Genomic DNA, 21,654 nt, shown 5'->3' on the forward strand with positions numbered 1-21,654 from the left:
ACCTTCCACCAGCAGGTATCTGAGGATTAGCAGCTAAGACTTAAAAGCTTGCCTTTTTTTCTCCATAGTTTCCACTCCACAACCATATTCTTCCAGGGCTTTATTTCTTGTTCAGATTCTTCTTTTGGAAGACATATGGATAGGTATCTGTTGAGATCTCATTGACTCATAAGGCCTTTAGACCGTCGAAACAAATTGAATCATGGTCATAAATACTGAGATCCCTTTTCTTTTTATTCTCATTATTGAGGAATTGCATTTGTAGTCCCATCTGTGAACCAGATTAATTCGGAGCCATCTGCCATGAACAAATTGCTAATTTTGGCAGATACCAGAGAGATGCTAGTATCATCCTTATGTAAACATTTGATGTCAGCTCTGATTGTTGTGAAGAAAACAGCTACCCGTAAAGGTGCTCACGGCTATACCATGAACGTGTAGTAATTCAGCTGGCTGCTTGCAGCTTCTTAAAGAATGCAAGTGGCTCGGCAGCCAGCACAGCCTGCGCCTGTTGCATTGCCAACATCCACCGTAACAAGGCAAAAAACAATGCGAGATGTGTGCAAGCTGCGAGCTGTGATGCATGCTTAACAGAGAGCTGGAGCTGCCTGGCAGAACTCACACGAGAGGCTATTAAAAAATACCTCGATGTTCCTAAGACCTCATCTGAAGTCACAGGGAAGATTTGTACTGATTTCAGCAGGATTCAAAATTTATGGAAATACAACCACTACTAATGATAAATTGAAAATGATTTGGTTATGTGGGAAAATGTGGATTTTCAGACTTGTATTTCCTCTTGCTTGCAAGTGCAGGTTAGCTGCAAACTCCAGCCTGGCTGAAAACGTAACCCACTGTATTGATGTCTGTGTGGCAAAAACATTTCTAAAATGACTTCTGGGGGAAAACACATACAGCAACAACAAAAAACAACCAAACAAAACACACACCCGAAACCACCTAAATCTCAAGATCAAACAGGTGTGGAGGCAGAAGACTTTACTGGGAAGGAGAAATTGTTCAATGGCATTCAAAAGCATTCTCTTGCTCCTATGGTAGTGCTGAACTCAAACTTGAAGTCGCTTCGAGTTCCTGTTAACTCCAATGACACACATCAGCATGTCTGCATGGTCTTCCCAAGGTAGCAGAAGAAAGATGCTTGCACTCTGATGGCTCTCTCACTGAACCCCAAATCTCCAGAGGTGCCAGCATCTTTCACAACAGCAATAACTTGCTTACGTTAGCCGCAGAGCTACCGTAGTAGCAATAGTTCTGGCTATAGCTGGTGAAGTCTCCCCAGCTCTATCGAGAGACTCTCAGCACAGTCCGAAGTTGTCAGGACCAGGCAGAACGGGTTCAAAGAGAAATGTTAAGTTCTTAAAATAGCCCATGAACCTTGCTTGGAGGTAAACCTAAAAGGAAATAGGTCTATCTGAACGCATCACTGTTCAGCACACTCATTTATCGTGCGCTTTGTAGTGGCCTTTAGAGAGGGTTGGTTTGTGCTCCTGGCTCCTGTACGCTCCGCATGCACAGAGTCATCTCTTCCCCCCCGAGACACCCCATCCGCACGGCCGCAGTCCGGGAGATTTGTGTTGTTATAGTTACTGGCTATGACTTACCCCTGCCACTGGCACGGTATTCTCAGTAAATGGCACTTAAACAGGAGCCTAGCAAAGGTTTGCAGAATAATGACTGCCCATGGTCACTTAATAACAGGATGCGAGCAGCTCTGCTGCCTGCTCTTTTCAGCCATTTCCACCTGGCCCTTCCATCCTGAATGAGACCCTGGATCTCTTACATGAGGCACACAACAAACATCACTCCTTATTTGATTTTTATTTTACTTTCTGCTCCCTGGAAAGGTCAGCACACGGGGAAGAGCTCTGCTCTCAAGGAACAGGTAGGCAGCGCCCAGGACACATCACCCTTCACAGCCTCTGTGGCTGGGGAGCAGGGCACGTCTGAATGGGAACGTGGTGTCTTCCACCCCCTGCCCTTCCTCATTTGGGTGCCTCTTTGCTATCTAGATACAGTCGCTGTAACCCCACAAAAGGCTGGCATCATGCAGCCTGTGATGTTTTTGGTTGGGGCAGCAGTATGGGGATAAGGGGGTACGAATGAGCAAAATCCGTGCCTGTAAAACGGCTTGTGCTGAGTGTGATGCTGCTGAGCGATGCTTTTGAGATGCAGAGAACAATTACCTGAACTGACACAAACAGGAACAGCTCTTCATGCCTGGCAAGGCTTTGATACAGCATCCAGCAACCTCTTCTTGGGGGCAGAGGGCTGGAGATGGGAACTAGCAGGCTTTCACAGACCCCAGACTCTGTCGGGTGAAGGTGGTGCACGAAGCATTTAAGAGAGCAATCACAAGATGCTTCTCCTCCACTTCTGCCTCGAGTGCAGCAAAGACAAACAGACAGCCCCGAAGTGGAAACAGGCTGCTACGCCTGAGTCAAGGAGCTGCCTTCCCACACATTTGTTCAGGGAAACTGGACCTTGTGTACAATTCAGGAACAGATTAAGCTAAACCTGACATACAAAAGTGATGTAAGCTTACAAATTTCTCGTCAAGACAGAAACCATTCCATGAGGTGTGAGCTTGGGTAACTACACAACCAAAACAGCAGATTTTCAGTAGGTTTTTTGAACATATATTTAATTAATTAGGACAAAGCAAGTGCTTTTTGTGAATTAATTAAGTACTGGATTCCCAAAGGACCTTCTGAGAAAGGGTCCAGTGAAGATAATTACTGAACGTATGTCGATACCGCTCTCGAATCAGACTCAGGAACTCGTGTTCAAAAAGCCCTCCTATATTAGCTTTGTGATTTGACAAGCTAACCTGTGTGTCTCGACTTTGCTTAACTAAGCAGGTCTTTCCATTTACCATAATATCACTGTACATGAAATAAATGTTAATTACCGTCGCCACATGAGCAATCAGTGTAACCACAGAAGGGGAAGGCCAGTCCTGCAGCCCTCTACTGGCAAACACTTCCTGCAGTTCGCAGAAGAGCCTGAACCACAAACCAGGGAAGTTATCCCCGATTTCTGCATAGGATCTTGCATCAAGCCAGCACTAGATTAAAACATACCGATGAAATCTGGTCTTGTAACAACCTTGTAAATAAAGCTGAAACTGGCACCGCATCTTTTCTCCCACACACATTCCCCTTCAAGTTGTAAACTTTGCAGCAGATACAAGCCTAGCTACAGAAAGATGGCTGCACACCAGCAGAGAGAAAGAAAAACGAAACAGGCCTAGTATGAAAAGTATCACTGCCTAGAGATGTCGGAGCTGAGTTTCAGCTTTAATAAATCCTTCTTATTTCATGGACCTCTATCCAGTTAAGCCATCAGGGCTTTGAATTTGAGTGGCCAAGTTTTGGTAATCAAGAGATCTTACAGAAGTACACATCAACCCCATCACTTGCTTTTCAAGGTATTTTAGAAGAAATATGTCATTAATCTGCAATAATTATTAGCAGTTCCTCGTGCTACTTAAGAAAACTTCCAGTAATGTGATCTATCCTTTTCTTCTATTCTACTTTCAGTTATGTTGGGCATAGAATGGTCCAACTTTCTTGGAAAAAAAATGGCTCATTCTCCACTTATGGCTCTTATTTTGCTACTTACGTTTTGACACATTAAAACTACGAATGACATCCCAACTTTCCGGTCTGATAGCAGAGATTTTCCATCTCTCTAGCACTTAAACCACACATTAGAACAGCATTGCTGTGGTATGCAGAGTGTTGCTGTTTCTGAGCACTAAGCTGAGAATTCTTGATCATTGACCCAGAGTGTTTCCTTATTATTTGCTTTGACTACATAAAATCACTATTTAAAAACTATATACTAAGGCCCTACCTATCGAAAAAGTTTTCTTTTCTGGTTGACTGTTATTAATCTTTTTCTTCTTTCACACACAAAGGGCTGTCCAAGCAGATTTCAAAAGAAAACCTGAGAAATAAGGATCATCAGGTTTGCAAGTTCCTTTCTAAGCACTGATCTTGTGCAAATTGGCAGTGGTCAGTAATGCATACAAACTGTCCCAGTTACCAGCACTATCGCTTGTAGATGAAAAAAAAAAGCTAGGGACAGTGTGACATGTGACACTTGAAATGACAGGATTCAGATTTGGTGGTTTTTCACGAAGATCCTTATGTAACTGATAGCTTTGCAGCTAAGGATCCTTCCTGCAGGTCATAGCTGTTCATCGCTCAGATATATAGCACCTCAGTTCGTGCTGTAATGTTGTGTACTGCCTCAGCATTTCTGAACTAGGGCTCTCCAGAGATGGAGACCAAGATGCCTCTACAATGGCTAAGTACTGAAAGCTAGCAGATTGCTTCCTTGCTTACAGTAATTTATAAGCTTGGGTGTTTTCAGGATTTACTTATGAAAAACAATTCCACTTATTAATACCAGTGCAACAGCATGGCAATAGTTCATATTTATATATTGTAATATAACTTCAGACAGCCCCAAATTCCTTTACAAAGCGTGTGTCTGTAAATCAACCTATAAATCAGTATGTCCACAAACCCTGTAAGACTGAAAAGAACACCAAGTGAAACTGAGAATGCTGAGTTAAGTCAGGCTGAGCATGTCTGCTCAAACTGCAAAGTTATCATCCAAGCAGAGCTGCCCGCGTCCACTGTGGGCATTCAGAGCAATGGCTCTGCATTAAGGACTCTGGTTTATGACTCTTGAATAGCCCCTCCTCTGTGGAGCACCACTTTCCTAACACAGGATTTTATTAAGGTAACAGCTGAACGGGAACACTTGACTAACCTGCTTTTCTCCACTTGGCTTCCTGTAATTCAGCAGCAGCTCCACAGCTCCCACCACCTCTTTCCGTATCGCGTACAGCAGAGCATCTCCCACGTACACGCTGTGGCTCAGAAGTAACTCCATGATCTCCAGATTTTCGTTCTCTATGGCTATTAAAAGGGCACTGCGACCGAGAGGATCCATACAGTTAATGTTGATGTTGTAGTAGATCTCCGCCTCTTGTAAGGCATGTTTCACACTGGCATAGTCCCCCTTCTCCACGGCGCTGAGGTAGGCCTTCTCTTCCACCGAGAGCTCTGCCTCTGCTCGCACAATCTGCAGTGGGATCCGATCTCTGTACGGTGAATAGTTTACCTTTTTGTAGTATAGCTGGGCCATTGTTCATAGTGACCAGGCAACCTGTTGGGGAAAAATAAGCAGATGTAAGTGATAAAATGGACAACCAACCCCTATCTGTTCCTCCTGGGGACAAATTTCCAAAGATCCTTTGCAGTAAAAGCTTCTGATTCCTTTTTTAAATCTTTCATTCTCTGTACAACCTCAACACTCCCTGACCAACCCCACATTAAACCACTACCTAAAAAAATTAAGATTCCACTACCGCTCAAAAGATGTATACATGACAGGCACTTGGTATACTTTTAAATCCAATTTAAACACTGGTTTCTTTTGTCTGGAAAGAAACGTGATCGGGTTGTTTCTGGATAATCTATCATGTACAATGAGGTGGATTTCTCACCTTTCTCTTTTTCCCTGCTTAATGTCTTTTTTCTTCCCTCCTTTTTCACCATTGAGCCAGGTCCTCAGCACCTGAACTGCCAGTGATCAGAGGATTTACACCCTCCTATTTACAGTTAAAAATCTCTTTGAATTACTTTTCCTGATTCCTCTCCATTTCCATCTCTTAAAATACGGTTTTATTTTTCTCTAATGTTTACTCTTTGACTAGGTCACAGTTTTATTTTTAAAGCTTCCAAGTTTTTAACATAATTTCTCACTCTCCTTGTTTATAAATAGGACCCAGACAGGCTGATGAAGAAAGCCACCACCCTTGCTCTCCAGAGGCAGTGATGTTGTTTATAATCTAGGAAAATGAGAAGTAAAGCCTGCCCTGGAACAAGTGTAGCAAACTGAAGGAATTACTGCTCCTTCACACAGCTCAAAGAGCCTAGCAGGTGACTGAACTCATAGGAAATACGGGCTGGAAAGGTTTTCACGCCAAAGGAAAAAGGGAGCTATGGTTATCTACCTCTGCTTGGCATCAATAAACCACACCAAATCAGGACCAGGGGATGCCAGCAGCAATAACTAATTGGATGGCTCTTTCCATCTCCTTGCCCAAAACTCAATGGCTTATGCAGAAAATTAGCTGGAGTTTTGTTCCATTTCAGTCCGCTACGCAGGGGAACGAGGAGTTTTGATAAAGAGGTAATGAGAGGCAGGATCTCGTGGTTCAGGTGCTGAACCAGGAATGAGATGCTCCGGGTTCTGCTTCCAGCACCCCCCTGCACCGTGCCATAAGGCAGCCGTGCTCAGCACAGTCCATTTGCATTTTGCCTTCAGCTCCAGCGTAGCGGGCCCGGTGCGGCGGGAGTGGGTGGATCTGAGCTCCAGCCCAGCTGACACTGCAAAATAGTGGGTGGCTGTAGCACACAGCAAAGTTACATCTGAGAATTTCCTGGGGTGCCAGAGATCTGTAACAACGGGTTTGGCATACCAAAAATGTGCGCTCTCGGTGTCCTGGTTTCCTGCAAGCAGGACAAAAGTTTTTGTTTGTTGCGTTTCAGGAATTACAGCTCCGTGCTGTAATCTGAAGGCACACACAAAGGCGTCAGAGGCAAACAGACCTACGATCTGCATACAAACGATCGTAAACGTATTGGACAACTTTTCCTATTTTTTGACTTCCAAACCAGCAGCTTATGGGGGTCTTTGTTTAATCATCGACTGGGGGATTTGTGTTCTGCGAGAATGTGATTTAATCAGGGAAATCAGTGTTCTAGGAGGATTGCCAGCACAGAAAGCCACTTCCCTGCTTGGTCACAACAATCTTTGGGAAAGTGAGGATGAGCCCCAAGAAGGGAAATCTCTTGTGACAACCTGGCTCCCAGGGAACAGGGACAGGTGGGACAGCAGCCACGGCGTGAAGGTCTCCAGCAGGGATCTGTTGGCTCCCAAGGAACCCGAGGGATTCTGACGCCAAGTGCAGCTGCTGCAGTGGAGCTGGGTATTTTTCACTGCTCTTGAGTTTAATTGAATGTTTTGTAGATGGTGAGTAACATTTGCAGTGAGTTATAACAAATGTCACCTTCTGAAACATCATGCCAGAATTGGATCCCTTTCCTTTCCAAACACTTTGTAGAAAGGGGAAAAAAAACCCTTCAGATATCTTAACTTCTCAGTGAGATCCCATCTCCCAGTACAACCTCAGTCCAACGGAGCATTTCTTTAATACTTCAGGCACATAAGAAGCTGCAATAAAGCCAAACAGGAAAGGCTCTGATGAATGATTTGCCCTGAATTCTTCTCATGCAATCATCTGTATAGCCCAACTAACACAGGCTGTCGACCAGGTTTGGAAATGATATCACACGAGTGTCAAAACTCATATATTTCTGCCTGGATTATATGGACAACTTCAGCAAAATGTTTAGCTGCTGAGCAGCCACCCGGGTGAGATCCAGCAAAATTACAGGCTCACCTTCCAAACTTGATGTCTTTCTCTTCCAAAACCAGAGAAAAGAACATCAGCCAAACACGTGCATATGCTCTGACATGGAACAAATGACCCCAAGGATTGCTGCTCTCTAGCAGCCACTTCCCCATACCATGGGTCTCCTGGAAGCAGCATCACTCAGGGGAAAAACAGCCAACACTAGTACATTCTGCACTGCTTGTTTGTTCCAGAGTGGTACTGTCACCTGCTTAACGGCTGACAAATGACAGAAATGTTGATGAAGTCCAGGTAAGAAAAGGGGGTTGCAATTCTGAGGTGCCTAGAGAAAAGAAACTACGACATACTGGTAAGGTAGCAAAAATAGAAACATAGTCACATTAAAATTATGGAATCCATGCAAGAAAGCCTGAAAGCACACACGTTCCATGACTTCTCTTTACAGAGAGGCATTTTCTGCTACCTGAGTTAATATTTGGGGCAAGGAAAGGTCTGTTTTTTTTCTAGTTTACGCCTGACTACAGATGCAGCAGAGAATATCCACAGACTGGCTATTGCAGTGGTGCTATGTGCAGCACAAACAGGTGCAGAAAACCAAGAACACCACAAAGCAAGCTATACAAGATAAGCAGATGTCTTATCACTCAGTTTAGACTATCATCTCTCTGCAGTTGGGTCTCTCTTCCCCCTGAACTATTAGTCCAAATCTTGAAGCCGTTTCAGTCTGACACCACTTGCATGTTGCCTGGCAGAGAAATGAGAGCTTTAGCCACTTGAAAAGTTGCCATACCTGGCAAAACATCCCGTCTGGTTTGGAGAAGGAAGGTTTCCAGCCGTTTTTGTCTAATAACACAAAATGGGTTTCCTGTCCCTGCAAAAATTGCTCTGCATTGTCAAAGACTCAGGTCAGACGCAGCTATACCCTGTATCAACGGGGACACGTTTCTCTCTTGGAAGAGAGAAATGGCATCAGGGCTGCAGCACTGGAGCTTGAGGGATTGCCTGCCACCTGCTTTTGGACCGCACCCTCAGAATGGTCATGTTATGATCACAAGGGAACCGTTTCACTGCAGTCAAGGGCTGAAAACAGTGGCTTTTGCTGAAAACTAAAAGCAGCTTCACATGTCACCATCTATACAAAACCTTCTGTCAACACTGCGCTGTCCTCCACGTCCCCGCGTGCCTCCTGCCCCAGATCACAACTCAACACCAACCGATCAATTTAATTCATCAAATGGATGTGTCATGCCCAGGTGAACCAGAGATCGCATCGGCACCAAGGGGGAAGGCACTGGAAAGAACAAAAATTGCTTTTCCTCTCTGATACTTCTTGTAGGAGAGCACATCATGAAAATTGCATACGGTTCGGAGTGATGTGTGGCAGCACAGGGAAGAGCAGCCTGAGCACTGTGTGAGAAGCAGGGGGAAAGAAAGGCTGGGGAGCAGCACCGAACAGTAGCCATTAGTTAGAGAGACGTGCTTAATGAGGACAGACAGGCAAAGGTCTCTCAGCAGCATTGCCTTTTGCCACTGAAAATTTCATGAGGTTTCAGTATGATTTTTTTTTAGGACTTGTCAGGAGCCCTCCTTTCTTCCCCACTTGACACAAAACACACCCACATGCCTCCCAGTCTCGCAGCGATGGGGATGACCTGTATGAAACAGGAGGAGAAGAACTGAAATGGTGGGAGCCAGTGCCCCACCAGTTAATGGCAGTGTAGCCATAAAATAGGTCCTTCCTGGCTTTTATTTGCTTTTATCATTTGACTTTTCACGATGCTGATTAAAGAAGTGGAAAAGTGCCACCGCTCCTGATTGCTGAGCCCCCAGCAGCGATTTGTCAGGGCACTGAATTCAGATGCAGGAGCTCGTCGCTCCCAGCTGATACGAGCAAATCAAACAGTGGATCATGAACGCGGGATCGATAGAAGAGAGCTACCTTTCCCACTTGATGGGGCTCAGTGTGAGCAGCCAGCTCACATCACACATTAGAGCAGACAACAAAACACCCCATCTGCCAAGTTGCAAATAGAGCGGTTGGTTGTTCCCTCCCACTGGAGATTCGCTCTGACACATGTTGGCAAACCTGTGTGTGTGGCTTTAAATGTCACTACAGCTTCTCTCTCAGATTTGCAGAAGGGTTTTTGTGCGCTGGAAAGCCTGCCTCTATGTTCTAGCTGCATGAGCCCAATAAAAGAGCTGATCTCGTGCAACACATCTCAGACCTCGCTGCTTCTCTCCATCCTTCTCTCCGAGGCTATTTCTTCTTTTTACTATTTCTAGGAGAGTATTTTCCTCATTTTGTATTTCTCATCTGGACCTTCAGCTCTGGAAATCATGGACCATAGCTGCTAAAATGGCCTGACTCCTCCATCATGCTCAGGGGACTGTGCACTCAGTAATATTGATCTTTTTTAAAAAAGGTTATAAACCTGAGTTATGAAATAGTCCAGGAGGGCCACTTAGGTAAATAATATTACATTTAGTTAATGGACCAATTGAATTTGTGATTGAATCCTTCTTTTAAGTGCTCTAGATCTTATTTACTAACAATGCCTGACTGAGCTTATACCTCCCACAGTCTGAGGAAATAAAACTTACTTTATAACATTCTGCAATTCCTTTTCTTCTGCAAAGATACCCTCTTCTCCCAGAAAATTAGCTTTTTCCATGGAGTTCAGTGGGGACCAGATTGCAGGTCTAAATCTCGCTGCCTCTCATGACATCTCTGTATCACATCAACACCTCTCCGGTCAGAAGCAAGGAATTTTTCCTGATGCTGCTAAATGCAAAAAGAGCCACTGCTGAACACATAAATGTACAACTTCAGAAGATTTTGAAAATTATAAAAATGCAGTGACCTTCTGGTGAATACAGTAGCGTAAGTTTCCTTCAGCAAAAGCTCTATGATCTCAGAAAGTTTATATTCAGCTCATAAGTTACATAAGATATATCATTCTCCTGGAATAAGTGCTTTCCAAATCTTGCAGCATTGCAGTACAACATGAAAATGAGAAACTGACAGCTAATAAAATTCAAGATGAGTAATCTAGTTTCACTGCCCAAGCTGAGTGAAAGGGAGAGCACTAATAGAGTAAGTGATAAAAATGCAAGGCTGCAGTTGTTCATGATTCACATTGGTGGCTATGTCCTTAGAAGATGAGTAGAAAAATCCTTCGTAGAACATTTTTCGCTCATCATCACTTAAGGCGTAGTTAAGAATAAATTCAGTCACTGAGGTACTGCATGTAACCTTCTAATCTGAGAAGCGTTTGTAGAAGAAGACAACCTCAAACTTCAGATTATAGACTTACAGAAGCCAAAAGAAAATTCTTTGCCAGTAACTCAAAATGTCGTAATTTGACTCAAGTCCCAGCTGCGATTCTGATCTTCCTGGGGAGGGTGACAATTATCGAAGATATATATGTTTGATTTGGAAAGGCCAACCTCTTGGTATAATTCTCTTCCGCTGCATAACCAATCAATGAGTCACGACCAACCGCATATGGGTATGTGTAGATACGTGTATATATATATATGTGTGTGTATGCATAAAAATATCAGCACAAAAGATACCGTGCACGTAGTATGCTTGGAGATACCGTTGGGCTCATGAAAGCACCTGCTCTTCTTTAAGCAGTCAGTGGTCTTAACTAAAACTTAGGAATCAAACTCAATTCTCAATCTTCTGGCAATAGGGTGCTAAATCAGGTCAATCCAGGACATCTACAAGGCTACCTCCTGCTGGAGGATGGGAATCTTGGCACGGCTGAATTCTCTACCGGATGAAAAGCTCTCCCTGCCGTACACAGCCTTTCTGAGAGCCAGCACAACCCTTCAAGACAAACTAGCCCAGAAAGTAAGGAGCATTGCTAAATCTTCCATGTGCAAAGCACTTGGTTTGACTTTGCCTTCTCAAGCAGAGAAGCACAGCTCTATATATGTATTTCAAAGGAAAATAACAAACCAAGACACTCTAGCACACGCGCTTAAACCCTAAGTCCTAAACCCTGTAACAGGGTGGAGAAGGAAGATTTAATTTTTGAGAGAAGGAAGAGTGCCATTACTATACACGTCTGCAGAAGTACATATGGAAAATGTGTAGGAAAAGACTTCTGCATTTGTTCTGTCTAACTGCTGTGGCTGGAAACAAAACCGACAGGTTTGCCAGCGTGATAGCCCTTTTTCACATCTGAATTCACCTGACCACAGAGAAGTTCATGACAAACCCTCACATTTGGAAAGCCGAAGATTCTGATTCTCATTGCCTTTCTCTTCAAGGCAATTGCACATATCGCTGTTCTTGCTGGGTTCCTCTGCTGAGCCTACTGCTTCAGTACTTCATAATGCTGGGGACAAGAAAATAAAGCTTTTTTCTGGGGTGTGGCAGCAGGCCACCACTGATTCACTGCTAGCGATGATCACATGCAGCAACCCAGAAGAGCTGCTCTTCTTCCTCTGGCCCCAAAGGTTCTCTGTTCTCCACGCTGCCCGCTGAGCTGGATGTTCTCTTCAGCACAACCCTATTTCAAAGCAGCATCGCTCAGAGACTTAAGTTTTGTACCTTGGTGACTTAAAAAAAGCTTGTATTTCCTCAACGGGAAGCTTCTTAAATGTGTATTTCAGTGTATTTTAACTGCATTTTAAACTACATGGAGTAACAGCGATTCAGAACATACACACTCCCTACATTTTGTGGGCAGGCTGCTTAATTCATCCAAATGAGTAACGCCCTGAGTTTTAACAGTGCCTGGGAAAAACACTTCTCTCTGCTTTGCCATGGAGGAAAATGCTTTGCACTTGCCTGGCTCAGCTCAGCGTATTTCTGTTCCTACTCCTCTGTTTGCGCAGGACTCTCAAGGCCTCTCGCCTGAGCAGGAGATACTGGTGTTATTTAAGGGTGAAAGTCACCAGAGAAATGCTATTGGGAAGCCCCCAGTTTGTGTTACAGCCTCCAGTAGCTACATTAGTGCCCGCATTCATGCCTGTTTCAGTCTAGTTGCACCCAGCTGTTGCAGCATTTCACATTAACCTGGACAAGCCCTAGGTATGTTGGCTTGACCAGGATCCATCACAGCATGGGAGCAAGCCACTTTCAGTGGTCTCAGGACAATAATAAACAGGACATCTACTCCTTGCCCAGTTGGTCAGCACATAGCCTAAGCAGCTATGTAGAACAAGGAGCAGCAGTCATCCCCAGGCTCAGGACAAGCAGCATCCTACCCACCTCCAGCTCCGCCAGCACGATCTTTGCAGGGTCTTGGTAGCCCAGACTTGGTTACATCTGTCCTGAAAGCAAGCCACAGCTTCCAGCACAGTGTAATGGAAAGGATGACGGAACAGCCCTTGTGTGAAGCCCAGCTGCAAAGCTCCTATCTGTGAGGCAGAGGAAGTGGGAGAGTGCTGACCCATCCCTGCAGTATTTCAGTGTTTCCTAAACAAAAATCAGTCTGGGCTACTAAAATGACATCCTGGGGATGGAATGGCTCCTGTACGTGCTTTCAGCTACGATTGCAATGAAGTACTTACAATTTGTAGTTCTCCCACATCTTTCCACACAGCCACCACACAGGTGCGAATACATACACGTGTACTGTGAGGCACTACAAAACAAATGCCCTGGAATATATTCATAGTGTCTATCTTTGCAAATGCAGACAAAATGCAAAGCTTATTTTGCCTGACGTCACTGCTCTCTCCCCTACTCTTTTGAGATCGGCCATTTTCCACCATCTAAAAACAGAAAAGAGATGTCAAGTGAACTGAGAAATACTGTCAAGCAAGCCGTCCTGTTGTCTTATCTGCTAATGCAGCACTAATGTGGCATGGCACCATTATCATCTCCGTGCTCTGTGTCCACCGTTTCTGCGCCTGCTGCTTGTAATCTCTAGCTGCTGCAGCTATTGAGGAAGAGACTCCCCCCCCCCCCCCCCCCCCCCCCCCCCGTTCACACTCTTGCTCAATGAGCACTGTAATCATTTCTTCAATCAACAAGATAATCTCTAAGCATCGTCTCTAGGAGAGCTGATGGCAGCATGGACTGTTAGACCTGCCTCAGCCTAGCTGAAAGTGCAAGTAAACCACCCACTCGCTGAAGGAAAATACAAGATTATGGCACAGTTGTCGGGACAAGGAAAGGGCAGTTGCAGCAAGCTATAAACAACTAACAGTGACAGCTGGGTAGGCTCTGTTTCTCGTCTCAGTAATGGGTGGATTTATTAGCAGTTATCAGCTACCATTTCTGAAGAAGCCCTGCTGGAAGCGTTTGCATTGGCACCCGTGTAAAAATTCAGCCAGCACCCACTGCATACAGCAGCCGTCCCCTGCAGCCCCCTCTGCTGACAGTCTCCTGCCTCACTGGGCAGTGGTAACTGGCTCTGGTTCTGGTTTAGTTTTGTTCCTAATTTTGTTGTTCAATGCAGACCGGAGCTTCTCGGAAGGAAGAGGCTTCCACAGAAGCATCAGGCGCTCCTTTCTCACATCAGTGTTGCCCAGTTCCAAGAAAAGGAAAATGGAGAAATGTTGTTCTCAAGAGAATCAAGCATGAGAATTTAAAAGACACAAATAAATGCTGCACAGATGTAAACCAGCACGGAAGAGGAGTAACGCTGCTCTACTGCTTCTAAGTAAAGAAATGCATAGGACACGGAGATTTGCTTCTATTAATGCCCTAATAAAGTTCCTGAATAACATCTCCAGCATAAAACTTGCCTATTCAACCGCCAGACCATTCTTATAAAGTCAGAGATTTGGGTCAGAGATTTGCAGGAGTAACCACGTTATTTCTTAATCTTTGCATACTTACACTGTGCCCTTTGGCTACCAATAAGAACAACCCACAGTTCTTACATGGCTTTTCAGGCACAGATCTGAAAGTACTTTCCGAAGGACAGAAAGAACTCATCCTTTCATTATACGGATGAGAAATCTGCAGAAAAATGAAATCAAGGGACTTGCATCATCCGTGAAAACAAGACACAATTGGCCAGAACTGCCCAGAAATACACATACACACGCGTACACATGTGTAGCTTTAGATGTGCAACAGATCCTTCAGCATCTACCAAGACACAGCACAATGTCAGAGCAACCTGGAGTCTGAATGCCTCCAGGAGAGCTGAGTCACTGATCCCCTTTAGAGGGATGTGAAATGCTCTCCCCATGCCCTGTTGTTGCCCTCTGCCCACACCTGCTCCTCACCTTACAGGCAGAGGCTCTGCTTAACAGGAATACTGCAGTCTCCCTCCCTTGGGCACTAGCCTGAGGTGCAGATGATTCCTGACCCATGATCTTGCTGTTGGAAGGCTTCCCGCAGCCTTTTCCAGTCTCTGTCCAGTCACTCAGAAGCCCGATGGCAGGGACTTCTCACTCCCGTGGCTCATGCCCTCCTGGGGACAGTTCTGTCCCCCCGAAAGGCTGCACAAGAGGCGATGATAAAAACTGGAAACTTCTCACCTTGCTGGAGAAATACCATATTTTAAATATTCCACAGGGCGGCTGTGTCACACGCTGCAAAATCTGTAGGGCATTAGCTTGGAAATCAGCCTCTGGTCTTCCTAAGGGGAACTTCTCATACGGGCATAGGATGTCTTTTGCTTCCTCCCCAGGTTCTTGTCTGCAATGTAACTTAAGGCTGCTGCTGCTTCTTTTGTATTTTCTTTCTTCGAGATACTGTTCTAAAATTTTCTCCCATTTCTCTTGGATTTCATTTTGCAGTTTGCTTCCCTTTTCAGTTAAGTGTTCATCCAAGATATCTCGGCTTTCAAAAGACATCTGAGGTGAGGCTCGTCAGTTTTTCTTCAGAAGAGATTTATTTTGTATGCTCTCAGTTTTAGGCTCAGCTACAGTATAACTGCAGGGGGTTCATGTTTAAATTGAGCTGTATTCCTCTGGCTGCAGGAGTGGGGCTATGCAAAGGAAATGCACAAATCCATAAATAAGGCTTGGCACGATTTCACTGCTCTACTTAATGCCGACATTTGCTAGCTCTGTTTTCCCAAACCTCTTGCTTCCAAATCCCTGCACCTGCTAATTTGTTAATTCTGTTTTCAGTGAGTTTAGGCTTGTGTATTCTTAATTATGCAAATGAAGAATAAAGTATTTAAAATATTAATGTTTTGCAAACTTAAAAAAGAAAACAGTGAACAAATACCTTGCCCCTGGGTCTGTCTTCACTGTTGGATTTACAGACTGGTCCAGGGTGTTACTTTTTTTCTCCCAGGCTCTCGAGAGGATGTCCTGTCCTCTTTCTTCTTCCCCCTCCCTCCTGTATCCCATCTGACACGGCTTTACTTCCCCCTTTTCTGTCTGATCTCTGCTGAGAGGAAGATCTTGGAGGTTAATGAAAATCATCCCTGAAGTGGTAATTACCACAACTGCCTCTACCAGTTTTCTTTTCCTCTCTCGATATTGATCTCCTCTCCCCTCCAAGGCTCTGTAAAGGCTCCTTGCTTCCACTCTCTTCCAGCTAGTGCTTGTAACTGGCGTCCGGAACCTGCTGGGAGTTACCGGGGTACCACAGTCCTCTGTCCCCTTCCCGTCCTTTGGGCACCTACCTCTCAGATCACTCTGCCAGGTCATACTGGCAAAGAGAGTTCTACTTCTGGAGAATAAACACTGCATGGGCCCTACGAGGCAGTAGCTGTGGTCTCTCCTCCCCATGCACCTACGATTTCAATGCACTGCTCCTCTACTTTCTCTGAACACTGCTTTGCAGAACTGTTTTATGTTTTCCTGGCTTCCACATAAAATGTAGGTCAGAGTCATGGTAGACATACATCAAAATTGTGATTTATTGTACATGAAAGGAACAGCGAGCACTGAACCTGCAAAGAAGAAAGGTGACTAATTGCTTAATTTACCCAAGCGACATCTGGTTGCAGAATACCTTTGTTCGTGGCTTCTTGGTTTATCTTCCTATATGTGCATTCCTGATGCACCTTTTACTGTGCTCTTCATGTGCCTGCCTTTCCTGGATGTCTACACAGAGCTGCTAAATCACAGACATACAACACGTAGGCTATCGTTCTCACCACCTCCCTGACAAGATAGTATTGTTTCTTACAGTACAGATGGCTTTCAAGATACTGATCTCTGCCAATGGAGCAGCAATGCACTTTCTGTAAACTGACTCTGAAAGGAAGTGTTTTGGCAGTAAGATTGAGATTGAGGATAAACCAGAGCATGCAGTCAGGGCCAAGCAGGCCTCGAGAAGGCCACGTAAACAGTATCACTCCTACCAGCGTATCAAGGAGTTATTCCACCCTAAGAGAGCAGGTTTCCCCAGGGTTGTGTGATCTTCCTAACTGTTCGCAGTCTACACGACTAGACTACTCTAGATTACAGTCATGCCATGCTTGTCACTTCCTTGGGAGTCTAGCCACATTTTCTGGGGTTTATTTTCAGCCCTGAGCTTTGGGAGTTCAATAATTACAAGAGAATGTCGTCGTCTTTAAAAAAAAAGAAAGAAGAAAAAAAAAGTTTCTAGCCTGTAGGGTGTGAAGTAAAGAGTGTGAGTCACTGAGTGAACTTCATTGATGCAGAAACCAGACAGAAAGTGTCCCAAATTCCAGGTTTAAAAATCTCGTTACCATTAGATCTGAGGTGTGGGGCAGAGAGGGGAGACCTGGGGCTTTGGAGCCCACAGGCTGCTTGATTTGGGCAAGCCAGACCTCCTCTGCAGGCCCTGGCACCACCTTTTCTGTAAGCCCTTTCCTAGCTGGAGGCAAACAGCACGGCCTGGGCAGCAAGGGACGTCTTTGTGCTCTGCTGTGGCACCAGGCAGGTCAGGGCAGCGGTGGTGTTCTGCACGCTGGCTCACACCCCCACACTTTAGGGATTGCCTGCTCTGCTATTTATAAACCTAACAGGGTGTTATCATTCAGTCAACAGAGCGCAGAAGCAATTACTGGGTGCTCTCCATGAAAACTGCTTTGTAAGTCCATCAAATCATGCCGGCTAGATCCCATACACCCTTGTTCACACGTAGCCTGAGAGGATCCCTTTGACTGGAGCAGATAAAACAACCCCAATTTAACACCACTTCTGGCAGAGGAGATAGGCATTTCCATACATGCCCACTTAGAGCCAAGGCCTGCTGAAGCTTCTCTACCTCAAGACACCTCTCTTACTGCCACTCAGAGCTGAAAATCACCTGGAAAAGCGTGTTACACCCTAGGCAACTTTATTTAAGCACAGCCATAACTTCAGCTACGGACAGAAATGCAAACAGTACCTATATTAGCAGCCAGCACTGTTTTCAAATTTTTTTCCCTTTTTCTTTACAGCCCTCAGTGTAAGGGCCCTCATCCTGTAAATCCTCGCTTACTCGCAGTTCTGGCTGGGGCTCCCTGCAAAACATAAATTATCATCACCCCCATTTTCTAAGCAAAGAAAGGCCAGGAGATGCTACCGACTTTCAACAGCAAGCCTGGGGCCAGCGAAGAACCTCAGTTCAGGCTCACCTTAACCACTGACTGACAGCTGAAACGCATGAGGAAGACTGCAGAGCAGAGGAAGGCTCCAGGGTAGCACAGCTGTTTTCCCTGCTGATGTTTTCACTAGAACAAGGCACTGGAGCAGCAGATATATGGTGACGATGCTCTGCTAGTCCCTTCTGACAGGCACCGTTCTCTCGAGTCCTCACTTTCTTTTGGCTTCCTCTTGCTTTTTTCCTTTCTTGATTTCTTATCTGAAAGTTTCCATCTATGATGCTTGTGAAGACACCCAGAAAATGCGGGTGTCTCATGCTTAGACAGCTACATGAGTTAGCAGAGCGCCTGGGAGAGGAACAAAGGGCTCAGAGAGGCCCCACTGAATTCAGCGAGAAGTTAATTCTGGGGCACAGCCATCAAGGTATCAATGCTGATTGCAATTTCTCTCCTTATACAAGAGACAGGATGGAAAGCCCCAGCTTTTCATTATTTGCCCTTTCTATTTCTGTGCTAGGGTGGTGTTTGAAGACACCCTCACGTATTTTGCCCCACCGAGATGAGGCTGCAAGACTGAGCCTTGGGCATACGTGAACCATACAGAAAGGGCACCAGGCCCAAGGTGCTCACTGAAACAGAGAAAACCCACACCCAGAGAATGCAAATAACTGCAAACTGCTGGAGATGCATACGCTGCAGCTGTCAGGTGTCACTCAGATGCCATTTCATGTAACGTGTTAGTTTTATGAACAGAGACTGGTGAGGCGCTTCCACCTTCTGCTTGCTCAGCCTGACCCCAGTCCAGGACACCGAACTACCTCCTGCTGTGAAACCAGCATTCAAAATGTAATCCTCACCTCGGAGAGCTATTTCCAGAGGAGCCGCTCTTCTGACACTCACTGGAGAGTGAGCATCAGGCTAAGATCCCCACTGCCTTGCTACCTGCGCCCTGGCTTTCTGCAAACCTTCAAAGCTGTCAGGAGGGCTGGGGACGACCTCTGGGATCTGCAGTATCAGCACAACCACGCCAGCCGAGTTTCTCACTGATCATCAGGTCTAAGGCAAAACAAGCAGAATTAACGTGGGGGAAATGAGATTAGTCCCCGGCTCTGCTCTGACTTTTACTTCTCCTGTCAGTTATGCGAAGGGTCTGGCAGTTTCCACCACAATCAGGTCTGTCTGTCACAAAGCCTACTCTATCGAGTGCGGCAACAAAAGGGACGGGTAAAATCCTTGAGGTGACAGCTTCTCAGGGCTGAAACAAAATCAGGATTCTAGCAGGGAGTTTTAGCTGCAGAATTTGATCTATCAGACAGCCACATCCCGGTGACATGGGAAGCTGGGGATTTTTCCACTGCCTTGCTGGCACCTTTGGGCAAATAATTTTTCAGATCTGCGCTTCTGTCTGCTTCTCTCATTTGGTTTTAGAGCAAATGGCGTCACTGGGGGCTACAAACAAGGACACTACGAGGCCCTGGTCTCGCTTGCTGTAACAGGAATGCATTTTGTTTCTAAAATTCATTTTTTCCCCTTCCTCCCACCTTCAGTAACTTTCTCACTGCACTGCTCTCATTTTCAAGATACTGTCAGCACTGTTCTTTCCAGACACATAAAGCAGATAAAGCATCTGATTAAAAAACAGATCCAAAAGGCTAAACCCAGCTTGTCTAACAAACAACCGGCAAAGATATTAAATGAAGACCTGGGGATTTTTTCACTTGCATTTTCAATGGGCATGGGCATAATGACCACATACAGTTCTCTAATTTCAAGCTTTATGGTTAGTAACAATCCTATTTTGCACTTTTTTTTTTGTTCATCTACTGGCTGTTAGCATTCTTGAACACCATCCATTAAATTTTATCACCCACAATCAAATTTTTGTAACAGTAGAGCAAAAATGACCGAAAAAAGGTGTATCTATGCAAGACATGATATGTTACATGCACCATTCTGGGAAAATTCAGACTTTCCTCAAATTCTGAATTGTTCCTAGATGGACTGTCTGATTGGTATTTTGCTCGATGACAATGACAAAAATCTCAATCTTAATCTACTCTTTAGAATGACTGTGCATCCCTCTTGGCTTCGTTACACACAGAACTTAATACGGCTTCACCAAAAGTATTCAGGTCCACAATTTTCTCAATACCTTTTCATTATTCAGGTCCACTTTTGTAACTATAATAAAGGGACAATTTTGTGTTTAGGAGCTAGTTTCAGCCAGCGCAAGCACGCAAAAATAAATAAAAGTATGAAATTTTTACGTCGATAAACCAATGCCAAATTCCTTGCAACATACCAAGGTTACACGTTTCCTAAGCTCTGTGTCCTGAGACGCCACGATGGGCCAGAATCGTTTTGTTTAACGTTACGGTATGTCTAGCCTGGGCATCCTTCCTCAGCTTCTTCAGTCCCTGTTCCTGAGATTTTCACCCCTGCCCACCAAATACGTTTGCAAAGCACAGCTCTCGGGTGGGAAGCCAGACTGAGCGCTGATTTTCCTATGCCCTCCAGCACTCTGAGGAGCTCTCGCGTTCTTTTTTTTAGCTGGATTTTGCTGTCAGTGAGGAGTTCTTCCCAATTTTGTCTAAAGTGCTTGAGGCCAGTTACTTGCTATTTGCTTTCTTGTTTGTGTACCTTTGGCCCAGCAGGTCTGGCTCCTTCCTTCCAGGCTTATTTTCCACGCTCAGAATGAATTCTGCTGAGAACACCGTAGCGTAGACCTTACCACCAGCAAGCAAGCACCTCTGAGAACCGCAGCCAGTGTCTCCAGACAGAACAGATGCCTGCAGAAACCGAGCCAAATGGCCTTTCAAGCACAGAAAACGGTCCCTGTACAGCTCCGAGGGCAAGAACGCTTCTTGGTGAGCTTCTCTCCTTGCGAGGGGGATGTTTCAGCTGGAGGGAGAACTGGTGCATCTCTTAAACATCTGCTTGATCCCGTCCACCCAGGGATTCTCCTGTCTCCTGAAAGACATGCTCAGATTCTTCTGAGGTTCACGCACTCCACGTCGGCTCAGTAAGTGTCCCCTCCTATGAAAACAAGCCCTTCTGGGGTTCTTAGAAATGAGCTACCTGCATACACAGACTGTTTCTTCCCTTCTGGTTGCCCCTATATTTCCACAGGAAGGACAAAGGAAGGGGTTGTGAGCCCTGGGCTCTACTCGACCATCACGGTGACTGCAGCTCCTCCCTCTGCCCTGCTTGTGCTCCAAAAATAAAATAATCCAAAGCACCGCTTGTTGCTGTCCCCAGCACAAAGCCGTGCTTCGCTCCCTTTGCCCCCACAATCCCTACTTGCCTCCTGCCCGTACACTCCTGTACCTTTCCCCAAGACCAGGCCTTGAGACTCCATTTTTTGTTTGTTTGTTTTTTAATGGAGCCTGCAATTTGGAGGGATTCCAAGTTGCAGATGATTTTCTAACCCTTCTTCCTTCTAGTCCGCTGGATTTTCTTTCATCCCCGAGGTGTCACAGAACAGTCCACCCTCACTCAGTCACGAATGACTTATTTTCCTGGGCAAAATCAAATATTTTACTAAAGGCATATCTGGGCCTTGACGTCGTGTGGTTTTTTTGTTGTTGTTGTTTTCTGTGAGGATTATTGCCCAGTTTCCCTTTACCTGTGCTTTGAGTTGCTAGTGCAACGCCCTCTGAAGCCATCAAACCTGCCCCAAGTGCCCTGCTAACATTCACCCCAGCCCCAATCCCTGCTGATTTTACCCAGATACCTTGCACTGCCATC

At 45.3% G+C, this 21,654-nt stretch overlaps 1 protein-coding gene across 3 annotated transcripts in view; it reads right to left on the reverse strand.

Moving 5' to 3' along the window:
• TRPC5 (transient receptor potential cation channel subfamily C member 5) overlaps window positions 1–21,654 on the reverse strand; it is a 99,871-nt gene that overhangs the window by 65,102 nt on the left and 13,115 nt on the right. For 2 of the 3 annotated variants that reach the window (XM_083797343.1, XM_083797345.1), the window contains exon 2: window positions 4,804–5,202. In XM_083797343.1, coding sequence (XP_083653469.1) covers window positions 4,804–5,181 — 378 coding nt within the window. In that variant the 5' untranslated portion in view covers window positions 5,182–5,202. Of the gene's footprint in view, window positions 1–4,803; window positions 5,203–10,078; window positions 10,246–21,654 lie in introns of those variants that run through there. The other variant, XM_083797344.1, reaches the window with a different exon arrangement.

The sequence above is a fragment of the Anser anser genome (assembly GCF_964211835.1).
Source record: "Anser anser genome assembly, chromosome: 13".
Classification (NCBI taxonomy): domain Eukaryota; kingdom Metazoa; phylum Chordata; class Aves; order Anseriformes; family Anatidae; genus Anser; species Anser anser.